Here is a 23,388-nt window from a genome sequence, read left to right on the forward strand (position 1 = left end):
CAATCTATAAGTGAAGGGAGAAATAGGCAAATACAAAGATCTTAAAAATACAACTTGTAGTAATAAATATTAGATATATATAGAAATCTCTAAAAAAGTGACTATATTCTTTTTAAGTACATGCAGAATATCTATAGAAATTTTATAGAAATATAATATGTATAATACAAAAAGTTATATACGTTCAAAAATATGACTAGCATATATACTATGTTATTCAATCCTTTTGTTATAAAATTTAAAATAACTTTTTATAAATGGTTAAACAATTCTTTATGTTTGGAAAATATATAATACATTTTCTAATAACCCTTCGGTTAATAAGAAATAATAAAAGAAATAAAGAAATACTTAATAATAGTGAAGACACTATATGCCAATATAATAATTGAGGTGAATTGATAGCTTTAAATGCATTTTTTCAGAAAATAAAAGATTAGCAACATAAATTCAAGAAGTTATTTAAAAAGCAAAACATCAGTGCAATAAAGAGCGTATTTTAAAGACTAGTGAAGACAATAATAAAATAGAAAACAAAAAAAGGTAAATTTAAGTTATTTGAAAAGACTATGATAAAAGACTTTAAGATATGAGAAAGATTAAGAATAGAAAGACAGACTCAAATTTTAAAATGTTGAATTAAAAAAAGAGCTAAGGGCTTCCCTGGTGGCACAGTGGTTGGGAGTTCGCCTGCTGATGCAGGGGACACGGGTTCGTGCCCTGGTCCGGGAAGATCCCACATGCCGCGGAGCGGCTAGGCCCGTGAGCCATGGCCGCTGAGCCTGCGCGTCAGGAGCCTGTGCTCCACAACGGGAGAGGCCACAACAGTGAGAGGCCCGCTTACCGCAAAAAAAAAAAAAAAAAAAAAAGAGCTAAGAGTCATAATTGTAATAGGAATTCAAACAAATAACGTGTTATGAGCAACAGTTCCCTGATACATTTAAAAATGTATATGTAAATTTCTAGATAAATAAATATAAAATGCTAAAACTTCTGCGAGAAGAAATTCAGCAATTGAATAGCTGAACACAGTTGGAATTTTATTATGCTAAAAGACCTCCTTTCCCAAGTATTTCAAAGCCAGAAGGTTTTCATGGTGACTTCTACTAATTTTTAAAGATCAGTTGACTTCAAATATAGGCAAATATTTTCTGGATAATAGAAAAAAATTGAAAACTTTCATCTCATTTTGCAAACTTCATCAGTTATGATTCCAAAATCAACTAATGGCTGTATGTGTAAGCTAATAGCTATTTTTCTACTAACGAATGTACATGTAAAAGGTCTATAAGAACAAATTCAAGACTATATTAACAAAATATATCATCATGATCAATAAATGCAAATACCTGCGGAAATAAATAATACTTATCTTTTGGAGGGAACGTGTTTATGTTTTGAGTTGAATGACTGATATTTTCTAAGTCAAAGTCCAGAAAGAGATGACAGAAAGCTTAACAAATATGGGAATAACATATATTTAGTAAAAGCATGATTTTTTTTTAATGTGCATCTGGTGGAATCTAGGAAAAGATAGATTTCATAGTACTGGGACTCATCACTTCCAAACTTTGGTAAAGACTCAAACTGTTTGTGCCTTTTTTTCCCTATTTGAGGATTCTAGGTTAACTAAGGATTAAATAAGTATATATTTTAATTGTTGCAAATCATTCAACAATTACTCTTTCTGCTAGAAAGACTATAGTTGATGTAGTTGAAAGTTGGATAAGAAGGGGAGAATGAAATAATTGTAATTGCTCACTCTCAAACAGAGGGAAAACATTTAGATTTGATTCTGTAAATATTGTGCTATTTTAGATTTAAGAGCAGATACTCTTATGTGCTGCCCTTGATTATATATCTAATTACTAAATTGAACTATCTCCTTAATGGGACAATGAGTGTGACTCAAATTTTCAGGTTGCTCCGAGGATATTCATAATTCAAATGTAAGCTTGAAAATTTTTATGACCAAAATGATGGACATAGTGGTTCTCAGGCTTCTGCTTCTGCTTCTGCTTCAACATGTAGTTGGACCATCAAAAATTGTTAGGTTTAGGTTTTGTTACCTTTTGAGGAAATGGTAATACAAGGACACCTACACAAGCCAGAAAAGACAAGGTGTTAATATGTATTGTAAAGCTTTACAGGCGCACAACAAGTATAATGTACAGAAAGTGAACAAGACTATTACATGTCAAATCCAGGATAGTGGTTACCTCTGGGGGGAGGGGAGGGAGAAAAATTAGGTGGGGCTTTAATAGTACTATAACATTTTGTTTACAAGGTCTGAAGAAAATTGGACAAAGCATTTATATATATTTATCCTTAGGGTGGGCCCAGAAGCATTTTACATAGTATTACTCTTGTTCTTTTGTTTATGTTTGAAAGGTTTCAGAACTATTTTTTTAATGTGTATATATATGGTAAAAATTAACTTTACTCCTAAATTTGATTTCTACTGACTTAATCTATCTCTAGAGATAACCCACATTGCCAGTCTCTTTTGCATCATTCCAGGAATCCTCTAAGACTATGTAATTCAATATATAACCACAAGATACATGAGGCTTTTGAGCATTATAAAATGGCTAGTCCAAATTGAGATATGCTGTACGTGTAAAACACACAGTGGCTTCTAAAGATATATTGCAAAAAAAAAGTCAATTTATCATTATTAATCCATTACATGTCAAATGATACTATTTTGAATATATTGAATTAAATAAAATATATCAGTAAAATTAATTTTACCTGTTCCTTTTACTTTTTAAAAAAATGTGACCGGCAGAAAATTGAAAATTGGAGAAATTAAATGTTTCATCTGTCATACATTCACATAAATAGTGAACCCTCAGTGACCATAGTGTCTCATATTTTAGCTACTGTGCTATACTGACCTTTTTCAAAGCAGTCAGGCAGATAAAGATGCAATGTTTATACAGATACAGTTTGAATAACTGGCCTAAGGGTACAGATTCTGACAATATCATATTCAGCAGGAAACATCATGGTTTCTCTGGTACAGTTATAACGTTCCATGCTTTTGAGGTCAGGAGCATCACTATGCAATTGCTCTCAAACCTGGCCTTATATAAAAATTACGTGGAGCATGTTTTTAGAAAAGAGATTCCTAGGCCCAACCCTAGAATTTAGCTTTGTTTAAGAACCACATTTTTAAAAATTGAAGTTTAGACAAGTAAGCGAATCACAGTCATAACATGCATTTCTCAATTAAAAAAAATTTTTTTAAACCTTTTAATTATGGAGAATTTCAAACTTACACAAAAGTGGAAGGAGTAGTGTAATACATCCCCATGAATCCATCAATTAGATTCAAGAATTAACAACACATGACCAATCTCATCTCAAGCATATCATTCTCTTGTCCCCTCTTCATTTTTTTTTTTATACAGTGGGTCCTTGTTGGTTATTTATTTTATGTATAGCAGTGTGCACAGTCAATCCCAAACTCCCTAACTATCCCTGCCCCCCCAGATGAACTTATTTACAAAACAGAAACAGACTAAATTAAAAAAAAATAATAATCTTTTATTACATATGAAAAAGTTATGTGATATAACTAGTTGATATATTTATGAATTTGGCAATAAAAATGTGGATAATGAAAATTTTAACCCTTTGTTCTTTTTCAGTATTTGTTGACAAAGAGATAATTTTATTATACTTCAAAAATTGTGAAAATAAATTTATAAAAGCTATAGAAATGAATTTGAAATATGTCTACATGATATTCTATTTATTTTCAGATTGCTTTTTTAAAGACTGAAATGGAGAGAAAGAACAAAATGATCCGAGATCTCCAAAATGAGGTAAGACATATTTCAGGAAAATTTCATACAAGTCAAAGAATATACAGAAACAAACATATTGATTTGCCATAAGCTCTGGGGTATGATCACATGCAAATATGTCCTTTAGTTAAGTACTAATGGAGAGGAAATATAAGGTTAAAACTTGAGTATATAATCCCTACTTTAACATCTATTTGATAATGTTATTAGTTCATACATCTCCAGGTCATTTTCCCTTCTAATTATATTTTGCTTGGGCAATGTTAAAAATTTATTTTTATTTTATAAATGTATTTGTCTACCAAATGACATCACAGGCACTGAAGAAGAGAGCTAGTTAGAAATGGACCTTATGTTAGGAAAAGTCAATCTAGAATGAAAAATTTATGTGAGGTAATCTTAGAGTGATGTAGATTTGAAATAAATAAGCTGTAACCGCTTTCCTTACAGCCTTTAAAATGTAAGGATCCTATAAAATGCTGTATGATTTTTCCTCCTTTTGACATTTTGTCTACCCTGTTACATAACTACTTTATTTTCTAAAATTTCTCCATCACATTTGTATTTCCACCTTTTTATTTCTTTTTTTTCCTTGAATGAAATTAGTTATTTAGAACTTTTAAACCATGATTAATTAAAGGTACATCTTCTTTTATCAATCCCACTAAGGTGGATTTTAAATCCCAAATCAACTGCTTTAGCCATTTCTAGTCTCCTTTATTCCCCTTCCTTCCTCCCTTCCTCCCTCCCTCCCTTCTTTCCTCCAGTTTTTTGAGACATTTCAAACACAGATGAGCTCATTATTCCTATATCATTTCCACTTTGATGCCCAGGTTAAAAAATAGACTATACAAAGGCCTTGGTATCAAGATTCAGCATTTGTACTCTGATCATGACATTAAAATGGTTTATCAAATGTGCAAGATGATGTATAGAAAAAAGGAAAACAAGAAAAGTTTTAAGTGTCTTCCTTATGATTCTATTGTATTTTCATTTCTTTCTAATGATTTTTTCTTCTGAGTCTTCTTAAGAAAGTCTAATGAGATGGACTTGATAATGTTTTCCCTGAGGCCTAAATCTTGGATTTACTGTTTATGGTGGAAAATGTCAGTAAACTAGAGTTACTGAAATACTGGTTGTACTAGATAATTTCTTGTTCTCTGGGGCTCAGAGAGGGCCCGATTACTCAAGTCTAAAACTTTCCATGGATCATTTAAGACAAAGGGAATGTTTAAAACAATAGTAAAGCCAGTATTAAAATAAGAAAGAAAGTACATTTAGATGTGTACACACACACACACGCACACAACAACAACAGCATGAACCCCATTGTATAAGAATGAGAGGATTATGGGCTAATTATATCTCTGTGTATGTATTATCAGTTAACTTTTCATCTTACATAATTTTTAAAAAATCTAGAATTTAAGGAGGAAGCTCTTTTAAAACCAAACTATAAATTATTCCTATCAGGTACCTATGAGGATTAATAAAATATTTTATTTCCTTCCATGGGATCATTTTTTAAGTTTAATATTAATTTTCTAAGTGTATAGGCTAGAATAATTAAAAAAGCAATACAACTCTTCAAAATGGCTGCCAGATGTAAGCTTTGTAATTAAATTTGCTACTATTTACTTTCATCATATTGAAAATCTGCAAGATGATACTTGATAACCAGAAAAGTCTTTGACTTCTCTAACAAAACCTAATGGTGAACATATATTATCAACTGAATGCTTTTAATTTGACTCCTTTTTATTAATTCATTGAAATTTTAGATTTGTTATTTTGACAAATAATCAGTATGTAGAGGTTAAACAAAATACTTGGCCCATACTCTGCACAGTAAGATTATATGGACACTACCTGAAAGATTTTTGTTCAGGAGTAATAAAATAAAAAGGCAAATTGACTAAACAAAATACAGAGAGGTGAGGGAGATCATACAGGTATAAAGAGATTTCTGGGAGAAGATCAAAATCTCCTGAATGACTTCTGAGTGAGGATATTGGGGAAGTCCCAAATTAAGAAGGGACTTTGGAAAAGTTATTAAAGAATGATCCGTATTTTTTTCATATGTGAAGGTAAATATCTTAAAAGGCACTTTTATGTTAAAAGCTAGGCATTTAGTTTTTAAGATTTACCTCATCCCTTGGAGGGGGAAAATATTTAGATTTTATTTTTAGGCAAATGCTGTGTAGGGTAGAAAGCATTTTGATTTTTCCATCCAGGCAGTCATATCTGGAATGGAATACATGGGACCCCGTGATTCAAAGACTGTGTTCATAACTGGGAAAGAACATTGGAGAATATTTGGAGAATATGGATAGCAAAGTGAGAATGCAAGAGAAAAAGAAATAGGAATTTTTTTTTTTTTAAACCAAGAAAGTTAAGAGTGAGACTGAAAAGAGTATAGCTATGTGTTAATCACAGTATTTCAAGCTCCTTTATTTTATCTGTCTCTATGGGTATCTATGTCTTCACATGGACATCACATTTAACGTGTGTCTGGGATTGCTTTTACTCCCAGAAGCTTTATTGAGATTTAGGGGGTCTCCAAATTTCAGGTCTAGGCCTTCTGCTTTTCTGCTTATATTCTCTTTTCTGCTTATGTTCTCTTTCAGCAAGCCAAATCTATTCTGCCACAGTGTGTATTTCTTTGTACCAAATCACCTTATTAGCAATTAATAAATGATGGAATGATGTCAGTAAAGTTTGAAAAATTGTGTTGGTTTATATGTAATTTTTCCCAACATGTTGAGGTTTGAAGCAATCAGGGGAAAGCCTTGTCAAATTTTAGAGAAACTTTTTATCATACAAAGACAAAAGAAAATATGCAAAAGGACCTCCCTTTAGTACATGTAGTTGTGTTTTAGTGCCTTCAAAACATTTTAAAAAATGTTTCTTACTGCACCAAGATATCTGACTAAACTGTGAATATAGAAGACTCTAAGGCATTCCCCAGTATTAAAATAAGAGATTAGTGAAAAATATGTATCAGAAATTAATTCTGATAATCTACTTTATTAGAAGTCAATTCCCTGTAGGGTCTACATCTCAAAAGAGAAAACAGTAAATTCTAAGTGTAAGACTGTGCAAAGGATTGAGTATGATTTGGGGGATAAATGCTAGAAAATATTAAACTGTGGTTGTATTTTTATTACTATTGTCATTATTTTGTTAATATTATGATCACAAAATTACACAGTAAGTGGTCTTCCTCAATCACAATTTTCTCATACATCCTGTATTTTTAGTGTACACATTTGCAGAATATGAGATTTCTCACAGTGCAAAAATTGATTTATAGTAGCTATCTCACCATTTTTTTTAGTAACTTCTTAATCTGTCTCTAATTCTGATGTCTCTTATGTAATCCGTTTTATGCATTCAATTACTTATTTTGCATTTTGTATTTGGATATTGTATGGTTTCAACAAATGTAAAAAGTTGTACCAGAAAGCAAAACAAAGAAACAAAAACACTTAGCCTTTCTTCTCTAACTTCCATAACTGCATCATCATGCGATATAGACAATCCTATTGACTCCAAAGCTTAGAATTCTCTTTGACTTTGCACTTTTAAAACACCCTCTCTGTATTGTCATTTCTAATTTTCTTTAATTTTATCCACCGTTTCCCCTAGGATAAAATAAGTTTCTCTATAGTGTTTCCAGATATAAGAAAGAGATAAGTAGGGTAATACATAGGTATTGAAATATTAGCTAAATTAGGCATTGAGACAAGCATCTCTGATTAGTTTGAAACTCCTTAATGAAATGTGAGAGTTTGATAATGTTCAGGACTTTTCAAAGGAGTACATAGCTACAAATATTTGAATTAGATTAGTATTAAAACATAGTCTATATTAAATTAGTGAGTACATAGAGATAACAAAGGGAAGGGGAGAAAAGTGAAAGGAAGAGAGAGAGGGAAAAAGAAAGGAAGAAAGGAAGGAAGGAAGGAAGAAAAGAAAGAAGGGAAGGAAGGAAAGAAAGAAGGAAATAAAGGAAGGAAGAGAGGGAAGGAGGAAGACAGGCAAGTTGGGGAAGTACCCCCACCCCAAATCTCTTCTGTGATGGTTTGTTTTAGTATAGATTCTTATGATTGGTTATTTTCCCGAGACTTATTCAAGATGGTTCGAGGTAAGGAAAAAATAAGAAATCACATTTCTAAAATGGTAATAATAAAGTCAGGAACCATAAAAGTGTGCCTTACTTTGCCCGTGATAGAAATCAGAAATTTGTCGAAACTACTCTCCAGAGCAGGTTTTCCCTCTCACTATTTCACGGCTCCATTTTCCTTTCTTTCTAGTCTCTCAGTTACTTAGCTCATCTATTTTTCGCATGGCTCGTATAGTTTAACCCAACTTTGAAATACTAATCGGCCTTCTCTATCTCCTACTAATAAGCAATTTAATCTTCTTTAATGTTTTGTTTTATTGCTGTTGTTATAAGTGCCTGGGGGGAAAGTCTTGCTACAGGTCAAGTCCCTGGCCAATCTGTGGGTTTCCAAAGGGTTCCAAATAATCATTGACACATATCCAGGTATATGAGGAATAAAACATGGGTTTTTAGGGGCAATGTGCCAGTTGTGACAAAAAGCAACCTTTGATAAGAAGAAAATGACTTATTAAGCCATTTAGAGGACTCAACAAAATGTTAGGAGAGGTGCATATGCATTTTGTAGGCGGAGCTTAGGAACAACTCCACAAACAAACCCCAGAGCTGTTTGTCTCAAGGCAGGGCTACCTCTGCCAAGATCAGGAAGCTGCCAGCCACCTTTATGTTCCCATCACAGGGAGCTCCAGTATCACATAGCCATATCCCTTGTGCATCAGACCATGGATAACATCTAGCCTGTTTTCCCATGTAAGTAATTGCTGTATCTGCATTTTGAAGGGATCATATCTGATTAGCAAAGTCTAAGTCATGTCTGCCCTAGAGCTGCAATGCATTTTAGAAACAGAGAGGATTTGTTTTATTTCTAATTTGTTTGCTTTCATTTTTCCTTGGGAATATGGGTTTAACACTATGAAAAACTTTCACATCGTGGAAACAATGTTCCAAAATTTGGTAGCTAGTGTATTAACAACTTTTCTTTTTTAAAAAAAAGGGTTAGAGTGTGGTAACCAGCTTTAGTATATGTTATGTCATCACTGAAGGGTTCTGAGTGGTTGAGAGACATGCTCTAACACTGATAGAGTATCCAGTTGTGCATGTGTGTATATTACAATATGTTGTGTGTATACATGGCCTCTTGCCTATCCTTTAACATGTGATTTTAGCTTTGCTTTTGTATGAACTATTTCCTCAACTAGGTGCTGACTCTTCAAAGTTAGAATCCTACCTTTACTAAAATATTATAATTCAGATTTTTTTACACACATAAAAAACCACAGGGCCGGGACTCTGTGTACAGTGAAGATAAATGAAAACCATATTTAAGTCCGTTCTTAGCACCAGTGACTTCAATAAATTAAATAAACATTGGACACCGTGTCCAAATTTGGAGATTGAAGCTGGTTTCCCTAATTTGCTATTCTCTACAACAGGGATAGTTAGAGACCCAGCAAGATATCAGAGAATCTCTGACCATCTGGAAATTATTAAGATGACAGAAAAAAAAAATATAGATGCATATGTGTATTTTTCAAAGGTGAGGATGTAGATTTTCAGGGAGAGTCCATGACTGAAACAAAAAAATAATAAAGTCAATAACCTCTGATCTAGACAAAATTCTAGTAAATTTTAAGAAAACCCATTTTCGTTCAATTCTTGTGGCTGTAAGTCTCTGTAAAATAAATTATTCCATCTTCTTGCCTCAATAAGGACACTCAAGTGAAGATGATGGGATATTTCATAATGTGACAGAGTGCCCCAGGGCCATCATTCTGAAATGGTGCCTGCAGATGAACCTTTGTGAGAGTTTGAGTTGAATATGTACTGATTCCAGGACGTGCTTGAGATGTTTTCAGATAATTCCATCACAACTTTCTTACTTTATTCCTTCTGGTTTACCTTTTAAAATGATGATTTCTGAGAAATTTTGGCCAACTGGTTATTTTGGTTAATTGTGTATCCATCATCTAAAGTTTATTATAACCCATTTGTACTAGGTCCTAGGGCTACTGTAATAAAGTAACACACGCTGGGGGGCTTAAAACAGTAAGAGTGTGCTCTCTCACCATGCTGAAGGACAGAAGTCTAAAGTCAAAGAAATGTCACAGGACCATGCTCCCTCTGAAGGTTCTAGAGAATAATCCTGCTTTGCCTCTTCCTACTTTCTAGTGCCTCCTGGCAATCCTTGACATTCTTTGGCTCGTCAAGACTCTCTGCTTTGTCTTCCTATGGCCTTCTCTATGTATCTCTTTGTTTCCTACTCTTCTTTATGGACACCTCTTATGGGATTTAGGACCCACCCTAATCCAGTATAACCTGATTTTAGCTTAATTACATGTGCAAAAAACACTTTTTATTAATAGGGGCACAACTTAAGTTTCCAGGTAGATGTGAATTTTAGGGTGATACTATTCAAATGCCATTTTGTATATTCCAGGTAAACAGCTTAAGCAATTTTTTTTTTTAAACAGGCAAAGAGAGAACATTTTACTAGGTATAAGTCTTAGCCAATGTTTCAATGGGGAAAGAGGAAAGACTTTTATTAGATATAAATCTGTCTGTGGAAGTACTTTAATACTGCTTATTTAGATGCATATATAAGGTTTGTTTATGTATTCATTTGTAATAAACATATAACTTAATTCCCAAAATTATCTCAACATTTTGCTAGTTCCTGAGATATATAAATATTATAAATTTCAATGAACACAAAACAATCTCTGATCATGAAGGGTGTAAGGAGCAGAATTTAATATTGTATAACAAGTAACATATTTTGCCATATAATATGTTATGATACAATAGTAATCACACAATTTGCACAAAACATCTACAATAAAAACAGGTTGAAATAAGCACTTTACAATAACATATTGTAAAGGGGCCGATGAAGGCAATAACCTACTCAGGCCACTGAATGTGTCATTGAAGGGGTGGGTTTTGAAAGGAATGAAGTGATTAGAACTTATGGCTATTTATTCATAATCAAGAAAGCAAACATTAAAAAAAGTGAATACTTCAAAAGTTTCCTTGTAGGTGAAAAAAGATTGTTAGATGTTTATTGCTGTGAAGAAAGTAGTTAATTTTGATGCTTATAGCTGAATCCAATTTCAGGCCAGTTGACTTGCAAAGAGTAAGTAATGCTGTAAGTATGTGTTACAAAAATGGGTTGGAACAGCCAAACAGATTGACACAGCCAAAGAGTAATAAACAGAAAACTAAATCTGAAAATTACCGCTATCAGATACAATTACATCAGTAAACTTTCTAGTTTGCAAGGACATAGAATTTTTACTCAGTGTTTCTGAAGTAAACCAGGACTGCTGTCTTATAGGAGATTATGTTCTACCAAAAATCTCATTTTATTTACTGTTACAATCAATTAATTCCACCAAGTTCTAATTTCCTAATTGAGAATGTTGGATAGATGCTGACATTGTACACAATTTTAGGAATAGTTTTCAGTTGAAATTGTGTCTTTAGCCCCTGGCTGCATCTGGATCACTATTTCTGTTCTGTGATAGAGGAATGTCTAGTATTCTCTGTCATGCTTCAGGTAAAGGGGAAAGTTTGATTTCTTAATTTTGTGTCTTCTATAAACATTATTTTATAAGTTTTAAGCACCTCAGAATATGGTTAATTTAATAAATGAGAAAACAATGTGTGAGAGACATTTAGCATATGTTTAGACAGTTAGCTTGTAACAAATGGAAACTATTATCATCATCATAGTTATTATTGTCATTGGGTTCTGAGGTAAAATTTGTTCATCAATAAGCAATACTATGGAAAACTATTTGCTTAGAAAATGGTCTTAAACAAACAAACAAATACACTAAAACTCCATATTTCATTTAAATATAAATACCAAGGTAAGACAGGACTCTCTCTAACTACTGAACAGTCTCATTCCATCTCTCATAGTGTCTCTCTCCACATGGCAGACAAGAAGTCCAAGAACTGTCTGATTAATATTCTACCCGCTTAGAAATAATAGCCAAGTGAGACCATTTTTTCAGATTACATGAGCAGAAAAATCCCAGGAAAGAGCCTATATTGTTTGGATGCCTGAGTTAATCATCATTGACAGGGGAGTAGAGCATTTTGGCCAAGTCTGAGTCACATTTCTATCCTTTTGTTAGATGGGAGCAACCCGACTCAAAACTTGGATGAATTTGCTACAGGAAAGAAAGGTTCATTGCGAAAGATTGCCTAGATATTGGACCAATGACATAAAATGTATAAAGAAAACCATCAAACACTTCTATTACTCCCTCTTAGCCTCGCCCATTTTCTAACCCTCAGATCAGAGCAGTAATACTTTAATCATTTCAAGTCCCAAGTCATGCATGATGTATTTGCATCACCATATCTTTGTTAGTAATGCTCCCTTGCATATAATTTCACCCTCATTCCAAACATATTAAGGATCTTTACTTCTCTCATCTTATATTTATTGCTACATTCAAATTCTTAGTAAAAATGACCTAGGGAGGGCTTCCCTGGTGGCGCAGCGGTTGAGAGTCTGCCTGCCAATGCAGGGGACACGGGTTCGTGCCCCGGTCCGGGAAGATCCCACATGCCGCGGAGCGGCTAGGCCCGTGAGCCATGGCAGCTGAGCCTGCGCGTCCGGAGCCTGTGCTCCGCAACGGGAGAGGCCACAACAGTGAGAGGCCTGCGTACCGGAAAAAAAAAAAAAAAAAAAGACCTAGGGAAGCTTTAGTCATATAGCATTAGGTAAATGATCTTCTCTGTTTGTAATAGCTTTGTACATTAATTGCCAAAACCTTGAAGCAACCTTCTTTCAGTAGGTTAATAGATAAATAAACTGTGATAATGCAGACAATGGAATATTATTCAACACTAAAAGGAAATGAGCTATCAAGCCACGAAAAGACGTAGAGGAAACTTAAGTGCGTATCACTAAATTAAAGAAACCAATTTGAAATGTCTACATGCTGTGTGACTCCAGCTGTATGACATTCTGGAAAAGACAAAACTATGGAGACAATAAAAAGGCAAGTGGTTTTGGGGGACTTCACTGGCGGTTCAGCAGTTAAGACTCCACACCCACAATGCAGGGGGCACAAGTTTGATCCCTGGTTGGGGAACTAAGATCCCGCATGTTGCATGCACGGCCAAAAAAAAAAAAGATAAGTGGTTGTCAAAGGATAGAAGAGAGGGATAGATAAGTAGACAGAACAAAGAAAAATTTTACGCATATGAAACTATTCTGTGTGCTACTATAATTGTGATACATGTCATTATACATTTGTCCAAACTATTAGAATGTACAACACCAAGAGTGAACCTTGTAACAAATGTACCACTCTAGTGGGGGACTTATAATGGTAGAAGCTATGGCTGAGTTGGGGTAGGTGGAATATGGGAAATCTATGTACTTTCCTCTCAACTTTGCTATTTAACTGCTCTAAAAATGAAATCTATTAAAAATAACACACAAACATACAACATGTAGTTCACCCTATTAACAAAATTTTAAGTGTACAGAGTATTATTTACCATATACGTATTTGTTTTTTAAAGATATAAGTACAGAAAAGTTATATTTACTTTTTAAATTATTTTGTTTATTTATTTATATTTATTTATTATTGTATCCTTTCTGGAAAATAGTAAGAACTTGATAAATATTTGTTGAGTGAATAATAAATATTGCTTCAACAGGTTATATTTATGTAAGTTGTATGGGATAGGCCACTGTCCATAATTCATAGTAACGAGTCCCCAAACTTATGAGAGTTATTCCTTAAACCAACTTGAAATGACTTTGAAAGTCCTAGAGAATCAGAAAACTTCATATTGTTTAGAAGCTGCTAAAGCTTGCTATCCCAAGTTTTTTCATATGGAGCTGGAAGGCAGGGTATTGTACTTTTGGTTCCCTCACATGCTGCAATGAAAGAAGAAAACCACAAAAAAAAAAAAAAAGAAAAAGAAAGGGAAGAAAGAAAGAAGTGAGAGAGGAAGAAAGCATGAGAAAAGTAACTTGACTTGGGCTGATTATTGAGAGAGTGGAGTTTTTACCAGCATCTGGTGATTTTGTCACCTTGGAGAAGTCACTACTTTTATGTGTGTCATTGGTAAAATAAGGGTTTTACATGAAATGGTCCCCTTGATTCCTTAAACTCCAAAGTTTATAAATTCTTAATCTGTAGAAACAGTAACTCATAAGCTGTGAGTTAATATCTAAGTGCTATACTCAGGATAAATTCCAAGAAGATGGTCATTAGTATTTCAAACAAATCCCTAAATAGCTGTAAATTGTGTTTGGATTTACTTAGAGCTTTTTATTCTAGGAGTGTTTAAAAATATTGACCACCAAAGTAAGCAGTTCTCTAGTACATGTCATAAATAAATGTAAAATGCATAGTTATCAGACCATCAAGCAAGAATTTTTTAAAAAATGTTTTCATCATTTAACCTATATTTTTAGTGGTAAAATGTAACTTTAAAGAAAGTTGGTTTAGAAAATCATTATTTTAAGGTTTATTTCTAGTGAGTGTACAAGTTCACAGAATGTTGAAAATATTTTGAGACAATTACTTAGGCAATTATAAACTATTTTTCTCCCTCAGAGGTGTAGAAAAGACCAGTGCTTAGGACAAAAATAGGTGTCACAGTACTAAAAAAGTTAGTGGTACTAAAACACACCAGCTTCAAATCATATCTTTGACACTTACTATCTGTGATACTTAGATGTTATCATCATATAAGTAGAAACGCTCACATCCACTCCCACAGTTGTTATGATGGTCCAAGGAGATAATAGTTATGAGAACAGCTGTAATTGTGTTCTTCCTTGTTCTTCCTAATAAATGTTATCTCTTAATATATGGCTCTCACAAATTAAACATTACTCATGGTATATTTTTTAATGAGTTATTACATGGAAAATACACAAAGTAGGCTGAAAAAATGGCCCAAAGATAGCAGGTCCCAGTTCCTGGAACCTGTACCTATTTTACCTTATAATGAAAAAGTGTCTTTGCATATGTGATTAAGAATTTTGAGATACTGAAATTATCCTGAATTATCCTCGTGGACCCTAAATGCAATCACAGTTGCCCTTATTTGACACACACCGAGAGGAGGAGGCAGTACAAAGACAGAGCAGGGAGATATTTGAATATGCTGGCCTTGAAGATGGGAAAGATGCAGCCACAAGCCAATGGTTGCCTACAGCCATGAGTTGACTGGAAGGGACAAGGAACAAGTTCTCTCCTAGGGCCTCTGGAGAGAGCTCAGCCCTGCTGAAAGCAGGATTTCAGCGTGGTGACTTCTGGCTCCCAGAACTGATAGACAATGAATTTCTCGTGTTTTAAGTCACCCAATTTCTGGTAATTTCTTACAGTGTCCTCAGAAAGCTAAGACGGTAGGGATTGGATGAGGCAAGTTTCCAGGTTATTATTAGCAATGATTTCTTAAGTGTATCATATGATGGCAGATTCCATTTTCTCCTATTAATTTTGAAACTGAACTGAAGCTCTAGCAAGAATTCCATTCACCCACATGATCCATTTTATAGGTGATGGTTAAATAGTCATCTGTTTTATCTTAAAACATTATTTATTACACACTTTGGTTCTGGGCACTGTACTCAGCAGGGAGGAAATAAAATCAGTAAGATTTTCCAAGCCTTGATTTTTCCAAATTTTAGTCTTGTATGGGAAAGATTTCTCAAAACACAATAAAATGATGTAATAGTAATAAAACCTGTACAGTCATACCTTGGAGTTACTGCATGTTCTGTTCCAGAACACTGCAATAAAGTGAATTTCACAATAGAGTCACATGAAATTTTTGGTTTCCCAGTGTATATAAAAGTTATATCCATTAACTGTGCAATAGACTTACAGCTAAAAAAGAACAATGTACACACCTTAATTTTAAAATGCTGTATTGCTAAAAAGTGCTAAAAACATCATCTGAGCCTTCAGCGGGGTATAATCTTTTTTGCTGGTGGAGGGTCTTGCCTCGATGTTGATGGCTGCTGACTGATCGTGGTGATGGTTGTTGAAGGCTGAAGTGGCTGTGGCAGTTTCTTAAAATAAGACCACAATGATGTTTGCCACATTGATTGACTCTTCCTTTCATGAACGACTTCTCTGTAAATGCAATGCTGTTTGATAGCATTTTACCCACAGTAGAACTTCTTTCAAAATTGGAGTCAGTCCCCTCAAAGCCTGCTGCTGATTTATCAATGATGTTTATGTAATACTCTAAATCCTTTGTTGTCATTTCAATAATCTTCATAGCATATTCATCAGGAGTAGATTCCATCTCAAGAAACCACTTTCTTTGTCATCCATGAGAAGCAACTCTTCATGCATTAAAGTTTATCATGAGATTGTAGCAGTGCAATCATACCTTCATGCTTCACTTCTAATTCTAGTTCTCCTAGCTATTCCACCACATCTGCAGTTACTTCTTCCACTGAAGACTTGAACTGCTGAAAGTCATTCATGAGGATTGGAATCAGCTTCTTCCAAAGTCCTGTTAATGTTGATATTTTGAGCTTTTCCTGTGAATCACAAATGTTCTTAATAGCATCTAGAATGCTGAATTCTTTCCAGAAGATTTCCAATTGACTTTGCCATGATCCTTCACAGCTCCCTCCCAGAGGGGCTGTCCCTATTCTTTTGTCTCTGTTTTTTCTTTTGCCCTACCCAGTTACATGGGGAGTTTCTTGCCTTTTGGGAGGTCTGAGGTCTTCTGCCAGCCTTCAGTAGGTGTTCTGTAGGGGTTGTTCCACATGTAGATGTATTTCTGATGTATATGGGGAGGAAGGTGATCTCCACGTCTTACTCTTCCACCATCTTGAAGGTCTCTCTCAACTGTGTTAAATATTCTTGACATGTTAATTTAACTGACTGTTACAACAATTTTGTGGAATACATGTCATTATTATTATAATGATGATTATTATTATTATTTAATAAATGAGGCTTAGCATGTGGTCCAGGGTAACACAGCTAATGCAAGAGATGTTCTGGGATGAGTCTATATTGTTTCACAAAGGAGAAAGAAAAAATGCTACTTTGGATGTTTGTATATCCCATGCTAGACTATTATTACCTGAATCCTGGGATATACACAAAATTTTCTTAACTCTGTTATTTTTTAAATGTAAGAAAGGGTGTGATCTAATGAAAAGAGCCTAGGAAGAATACCTAGTTCTGCCATTTAATAACTGTTCCAAGTTTGGAAAATGACTTAACTTCTCTGAGCCTGTTTACTCACTTACAAAATGGATTTAATAATATTTACTCCAAATTGTATTTGTAAGTGCTAAATTAAATAATGTATACAAGTGTCTAGCAATGTCTCAGTAAGTGACATTATAATAGGATGTATAAAAATCTTTTCCTACAAGTATTCAAGGTGAATTGGAAGGATTTATGAGGAACGAGTATTTCTTAATCACTGAATATTTGAAACTATCAAGAGGTTGGAGAAAAATAGTGAGATATCGAAGCAAACACAAGGCAGGTGCGAAAGAAGAGACAAAGAAGCAGGGCAAGTATTGGCAAAGTGAGGAGGTCGTGGGTACACAGGCTATTCAGAGAAAGCCTAAATTTCTAGTTAGTCCCCCAAAGATAGGAAGGTTTTAGGAAGCACCTCCTGACTTCATACTCTTTCCTTTGTCAACATCTCTTGGTTTTGTTCTCAGAAAGAATTAGCTCAGCAAATATTTATTAAGTGACCCACATAGGCCAGGCACAGTGATAAAAGGGATTTGAGGCTTGTAGTCTGAAGATGTCAGAAAAAATCTCTGGATTTTATCTTAATCTTTGAAAATTAGAGCCAAAGTGGTCGTGGAGATTTTCTAGCTCACCATTTTCTAAACTGTGTGTCTTAGTCTGGATTTTTCCTGAAATGGACCCTGAGACAAAAATCCAAAACTAAGTATTTTAGAAAGAAACAGTGTCAGGGGATGGAGAAGTAAGACAAAGAAGGGAAGGTAGACAGTTATAAGTGATGGAATGTAATCATCCTAGAGAAAGTTTTGGAGGACATTGTAAAACTTCTCTTGGATATTGGCTGAGACTAATTCCAGAGATTTCAATTCCATGATATTCATCTCTTGCAACATAAGCAAGAAAAGGGTGCCTTGGCAGAAAGCCCCCCAACAAAGAAATACAGGTAGTAGGATTCAGATGGTGGATTGATTTGCATGGAAAGACCTGGATGAGAAGATACAGATAGGCTGACATTATGATCTGTAAACATGAGTTACATTGATACTAATTTATAAAGAGTATTTAATGGTCAAAAATCTTTGAGAAAAAGCTGGTTACACTCCAAGACTTTTATTTTTCTATCATTTGTGTTTGTGTAGCTTCAACATAGGAACATTCAATGGTATGCTGGAGCTGGCTCTTATCAGTTGATGAGAGCTGATTGTTAAATATTCAGGAATTTTTTGAGTCAGTTATTAAGCTGTTGGTAGCTTGAAATTGGGTATTGTGGAAATATTGACACCACAGAAATTGGCAAATGTCAGAAATCGGCCTTCATCACACCCAAATGTGTTTATCAGCACATCACCAAAATCACACAGATTATCTCAAACTATTTAGACAATCAACACTTAAATTACTGGAACATTGTACGGGATCAGTGTACTGTGTGGAATTCACTGACCAAATCCAATTGCTGCTTTTTACAAATGAGGAATATGTTGATAGTGACTTGTTCATTAAAAACAAAATTTCCATTGTACATAAAAAGAGGTAAAGACATGTGGATCCAAATTATGTAGTCAGAAGATATTTATAACCCTGTTGATAATGTTCTTATGGTTTTTCTTTTTTCTAATCAATTTAAATTACCCTAGTAGTTTTTATTTCTTTAGCTTTGTTTCCTGAAACAAGACTTTGGAATATAGAAGAAGTTGCCCAAGACAAACTTTATTTAAAAGCCTTAGTCCTCTCCTCAGAAGGGTCTTCTGATAAGATAGGCTCCTTATACAGTCTTCTATGGAATCACATATGAGTTGTTTGAAGGCTAGGGGTTGGCTTAATAATAAAACAATAAAAATTAAACAGACATTTCATTGATAATTTTATTAAACATATTGTAGTGTAAACAGACTGACTTACTACCCTTCAAAGAGCATAGACCAAAAAGAGGAGAGAGGTGATCTGGATACTTCACACCAAGTCACTCCTTGGTTATAGCCCATTAAGATGTCCAGGTCGTTGACATTGACAGGAGATGATGGAGCCCAGTGGTTACAGGGTTAACCCTGAAAAATGGAGCTGAGGTCAGAAGAGAAATAAAAGCACTGTCATTAAATAGAATCCAAGTCACTCCTTAATTATTTTGAAGTGTGAGTCTGCAGGAAACTTATACTTTGCATTGTCAACTTTGTAGGTTAGTTGTGAAACAGAACTTCACATACAAGCAATAGAAATCAAAATAATGGATCTTTTGAATTCTCTTAGATTTTATAAAGCACTTTCACTTATGTGATCACCACCAATTGTAAATTAAAAAGTTAACCATGGAAACAAGTGATACAGGTACTATTGTCATGTCCTCAAACCCAACTAGTTCAAATAATTTGGGGGAGGTTTAGACACTATAAATGCCAATAATGTTTAGTTCATGCCTTTGTGAAGGTCACTAACATGTTATCTTGTATTTATTTAAGCTTCTGACTAATTTGCAGTGTACTCAGTTCTAAAGGTTGGCAAATTCCAATACTCACATAACCTTTCCTGTAGATATTATCTGATAAAATAAGGCTTAGAAAATTTAATTCTTTCTCTGCCAATCTATAGAATGGAAGAAGCAGGTTTCAAACCCAACTTCTGACTCCAAAAGCCCAATGTCACATTCTCTAGTGTAGATAAGCCTTAGGATGTGGAGCTAAAAAAAATCTAATACATTGACTTAATTAAAGTTCTTATATAGAATTACTCTATAGTGCAGGAATAAACTTGTCTGCAATGTAAAATTTAACTGTGTTTACTATATAAGATGTCCTCTACCACTCAACAGGAATTTGAATATCTACAATCCTTAACCCGTGATATATTTAACAGCCATATGTAACAAATCTTGGGTATCAATTCTAAAATTAAGAAAAAGATTTTCTGTTTAAATTCCATATGTGTGTATTTCAATATAGAGTAATCAATTATATAAAATAACAGCTATAATATAGCCAAGTACATATAAGAACATATACTTGTTCAGTTAGTATTCAGTGTCATGTTCTACATTTAAGGAGTCCCTCTATTTGAAAAATATGCTGAGAAAGGTCTACACAAAAAGAAATAGTTTTACACGGAATCCTCCTTCTTATTAAAAAAAAGAAAAGCATCTCCACAATCAAGATTTGGAAAACATACATATAAGTTGAAAAATATAAGGGTGCAGAACCAGATCTGTATAGAAAGTTCCATCAATAAAATTAAAGAAACAAAATGAACCCTGACGTACTGAGTTATAGAAATGACCACTGAACAAACTGCCAATGGGCTAGAGAACTAAAAGATGACTTTACTCATGATTTTCTTTATGAAGTTTTCCTAGAGATACTATTTAATTTAGAATTACTCTGGCTTAAAGTAGAGATGAGATATTGTTTTAGTGATTTATAGTCATTTCATTTTATTTTGGCAAACAGGTGAAATCAGTCCTTTCGGAAAGAGAAAATACAAGTTCTTAATCTATTACCTGGACATTAGCAAGTTTTCGTATTAAGAAAGGATGGCATGGTTTAGATGGCAGAACAAAAGTTTGATATCAAAGAGAGCTGTGTTTCCATGTGAGCTCTATCACTTATTAAATGTATGATTCTAAAGCTGTTTCAAATCATTTTTTGACAAAATGCAAAATAAAACCAAACAAATAAATGAGTGAATAAATTTTTAAAATGCATGTTGCCTTGGAAAATTTTATAAACCTCAAGCTATTCAAATGTGGAGTCAGAAGGGGATAATCTTAACTTGTAGAATTGCTAAGGAAGCAAACTAGCAACTGGTTGACATGTCACAGGTGATCAGTGAGTTGGTTTTCTTTTCCAGCTGTTCACTCTTTCAGCATCCCATTCCTGTTCCCATTTCAGCATCTCACCTGAACCTGCCACCTCACATTCCAAGGACACATTTTCTTCCCTCATCATTTCCCCTTAATTTGTGAATGTTTAAGTGTGTGGAAGAAATAGACTGCATAAGAATAGTACAGTCAATGCTTAAGGTAGATAGGGAATGAATAATAGAGGAGGAACATGTGAGAATTAGCATTCTTAAAATGAGGGGTTTAAATAACTTTTTTTTCTTTATTTTCTTCTGTGAGAAGGGACAAAATAGAAAATTTTAAACTTTCCTCATGTGTGTCTTTGTATATGTGTGTGTGTATGTGTGTGTTTGTCACTGTGAAGTAGTTGGATTTGCTCAGGCGACCACTATATAAAAATGAATTATAAAAATATAATACAAGAGTGAAAATGAGAACTTGACTCACTATTTTAAGTATTAAGTGTTTCTTTTTATGTTCTTTACAGTGGGGAAAATAGCTATTAAATGCTGCAAAAGCACAGTGGAGTCCACACAAATTGTTTTCCCCACTAAAGTACTGAGTGCCAGCATTTAAACTGCATATAACTGCAGAGGGACAGCTAGTTTACATGGGGTTGTGTTCTGGGTCATTGACAGTCCTATTTTTTTGTTAATTTATTTTTGCTTATTATGAAGTTACTGGTATCCATTTGGTTGTAGATTTCAGAATTGGGACCTATATTTGTAAACCTCAGGAAGTCAAAGGAGAAAATTAATTAGCACACATACATACATACACACACACAACACACGACACAGATAAATTTTATTTATAGATTTATCTAAATTTCTGTGCATTTTCCCTGAGTGGTAGTTAGCATATTAGTAAAGCCATATGAAATTGCCATTTTTGTAGGTTAAAAATAACTTAAAATTTCATATGATTCAACCAAAAAGATAAAATAGACACAGTTGTTTTAAGGATGTACATCAAGATATGGGTCATTCTTTGTGTGTGGAATTCCATAAAACCTGGTTAATATATAATTTGAAAAATTTTAAGCCATTTCATTTAATTATAAAACTGGTCCTTCTTCATTTAGTTCAACAAATATTATTCCATGACTCTCAGGTGCCTGAATTACGAAACACCATTTAACAGAATAGCCAATATACTTGCTCTCATGAAGTCCGAACCCCATAAGTTTTGCTTCTTTGATTGAATGCTAATTAAGACACTAATCAACCTTTAATATCTAATAGACCTCTCAACTGTAGCATATCCACAACTCACTTCCTGATTCCTTTTAGGACAGACTTGTCATCTTCACAGTCTTAGCCAACTTAATCCTTTCTGTTATTTAACCAAAAATCATGGAGCCATCTTTGATGTTTCTCTTTTATGTGCACCCCCTAGTCTGTCATTCTGGAAATCTTGTTGGGTCTACCTTCACAATATACTCAGTATGCAGCCTTTTATTCTTCCCTTGTATGGCACGCCACTGTGGCCCAAGCCACCATCATGTCCTTCTAGAATTAGGTAAGATCATCCATAGGGAGTGAGTGTAGATAAAAGAGAGAAGGGATCCAAGAGGGTACTTCAAGTTTTTAAGGTCAGGCAATGCAGAGACTTGCCAAGGAAACCGAGAAGGAAGAGCTAGAGCCATGGGAAGAAGTTCGAGCGAGCATGAGAACCTGAAAAACAACAGAAAACCAACCAAACAACAAAGAAAAAGGTGATTCAAGGAAAAGAAAGCTATCATTTGCCATTTTTCCCCAGGACTTATTAATTACTTCACTGGGAAAGTGGGCTACAGTGTTTTATCAGAGTTGCTTACCAGCCTATAATAAAGAGTATGACAGACCTGCCCTTATAACTTCATTTAGTGGTAGAAATTTGTAAAATATATTGTCATGTTATTTTATTGGGATGGATTGCAAGATGATGTTTGATGTAAAAAGGTGATGGTGTATGATATAGTGAACATTTCTCTCCACATTTCTATGGATATTTCATTGATGTTGAATATCACCTTGAAATTCTTATGTATTGAGTCCACAGGTCAGTGGAAAAGCTTACAAATAATTAAGAAAAAAAAAACCTGCCTGTCTTAAAAAAGCCATCTTCAATTTCTCTTCTGCTCCTGAGTTCATCGTTTACTAGTAACTAAAGACTCCAACAACTCAAGCCACATGAAATATCAATAACAATTTGCCAGTTGCTCTTACACATAATGAGCTGATTCCAGAGAGTGAGCTATTATTTTCCAGCTCCCCAGATGAGTCAACTAATCTCTCTTTACCCTTTAAAGATAGGGGTATGTTTTCCCATGGCACAGCTTACAGGGCTAATGTAGATATTGGTGAGATAACATCTGCAAAGCAATTTGAATGTCACACAAGGAAAGGTAAAATTAGA

The 23,388-nt window shown here is 34.1% G+C and overlaps 1 protein-coding gene across 1 annotated transcript in view; it reads left to right on the top strand.

The window, feature by feature from the left end:
• LUZP2 (leucine zipper protein 2) overlaps nt 1–23,388 on the top strand; it is a 444,380-nt gene that overhangs the window by 236,345 nt on the left and 184,647 nt on the right. Inside the window, exon 5 of the mRNA XM_082660248.1 lies at nt 3,771–3,833. Coding sequence (XP_082516374.1) covers nt 3,771–3,833 — 63 coding nt within the window. The remainder of the gene's footprint in view (nt 1–3,770; nt 3,834–23,388) is intronic.

This window comes from Grampus griseus (genome assembly GCF_964374135.1).
Source record: "Grampus griseus genome assembly, chromosome: 8".
Taxonomy (NCBI): Eukaryota; Metazoa; Chordata; class Mammalia; order Artiodactyla; family Delphinidae; genus Grampus; species Grampus griseus.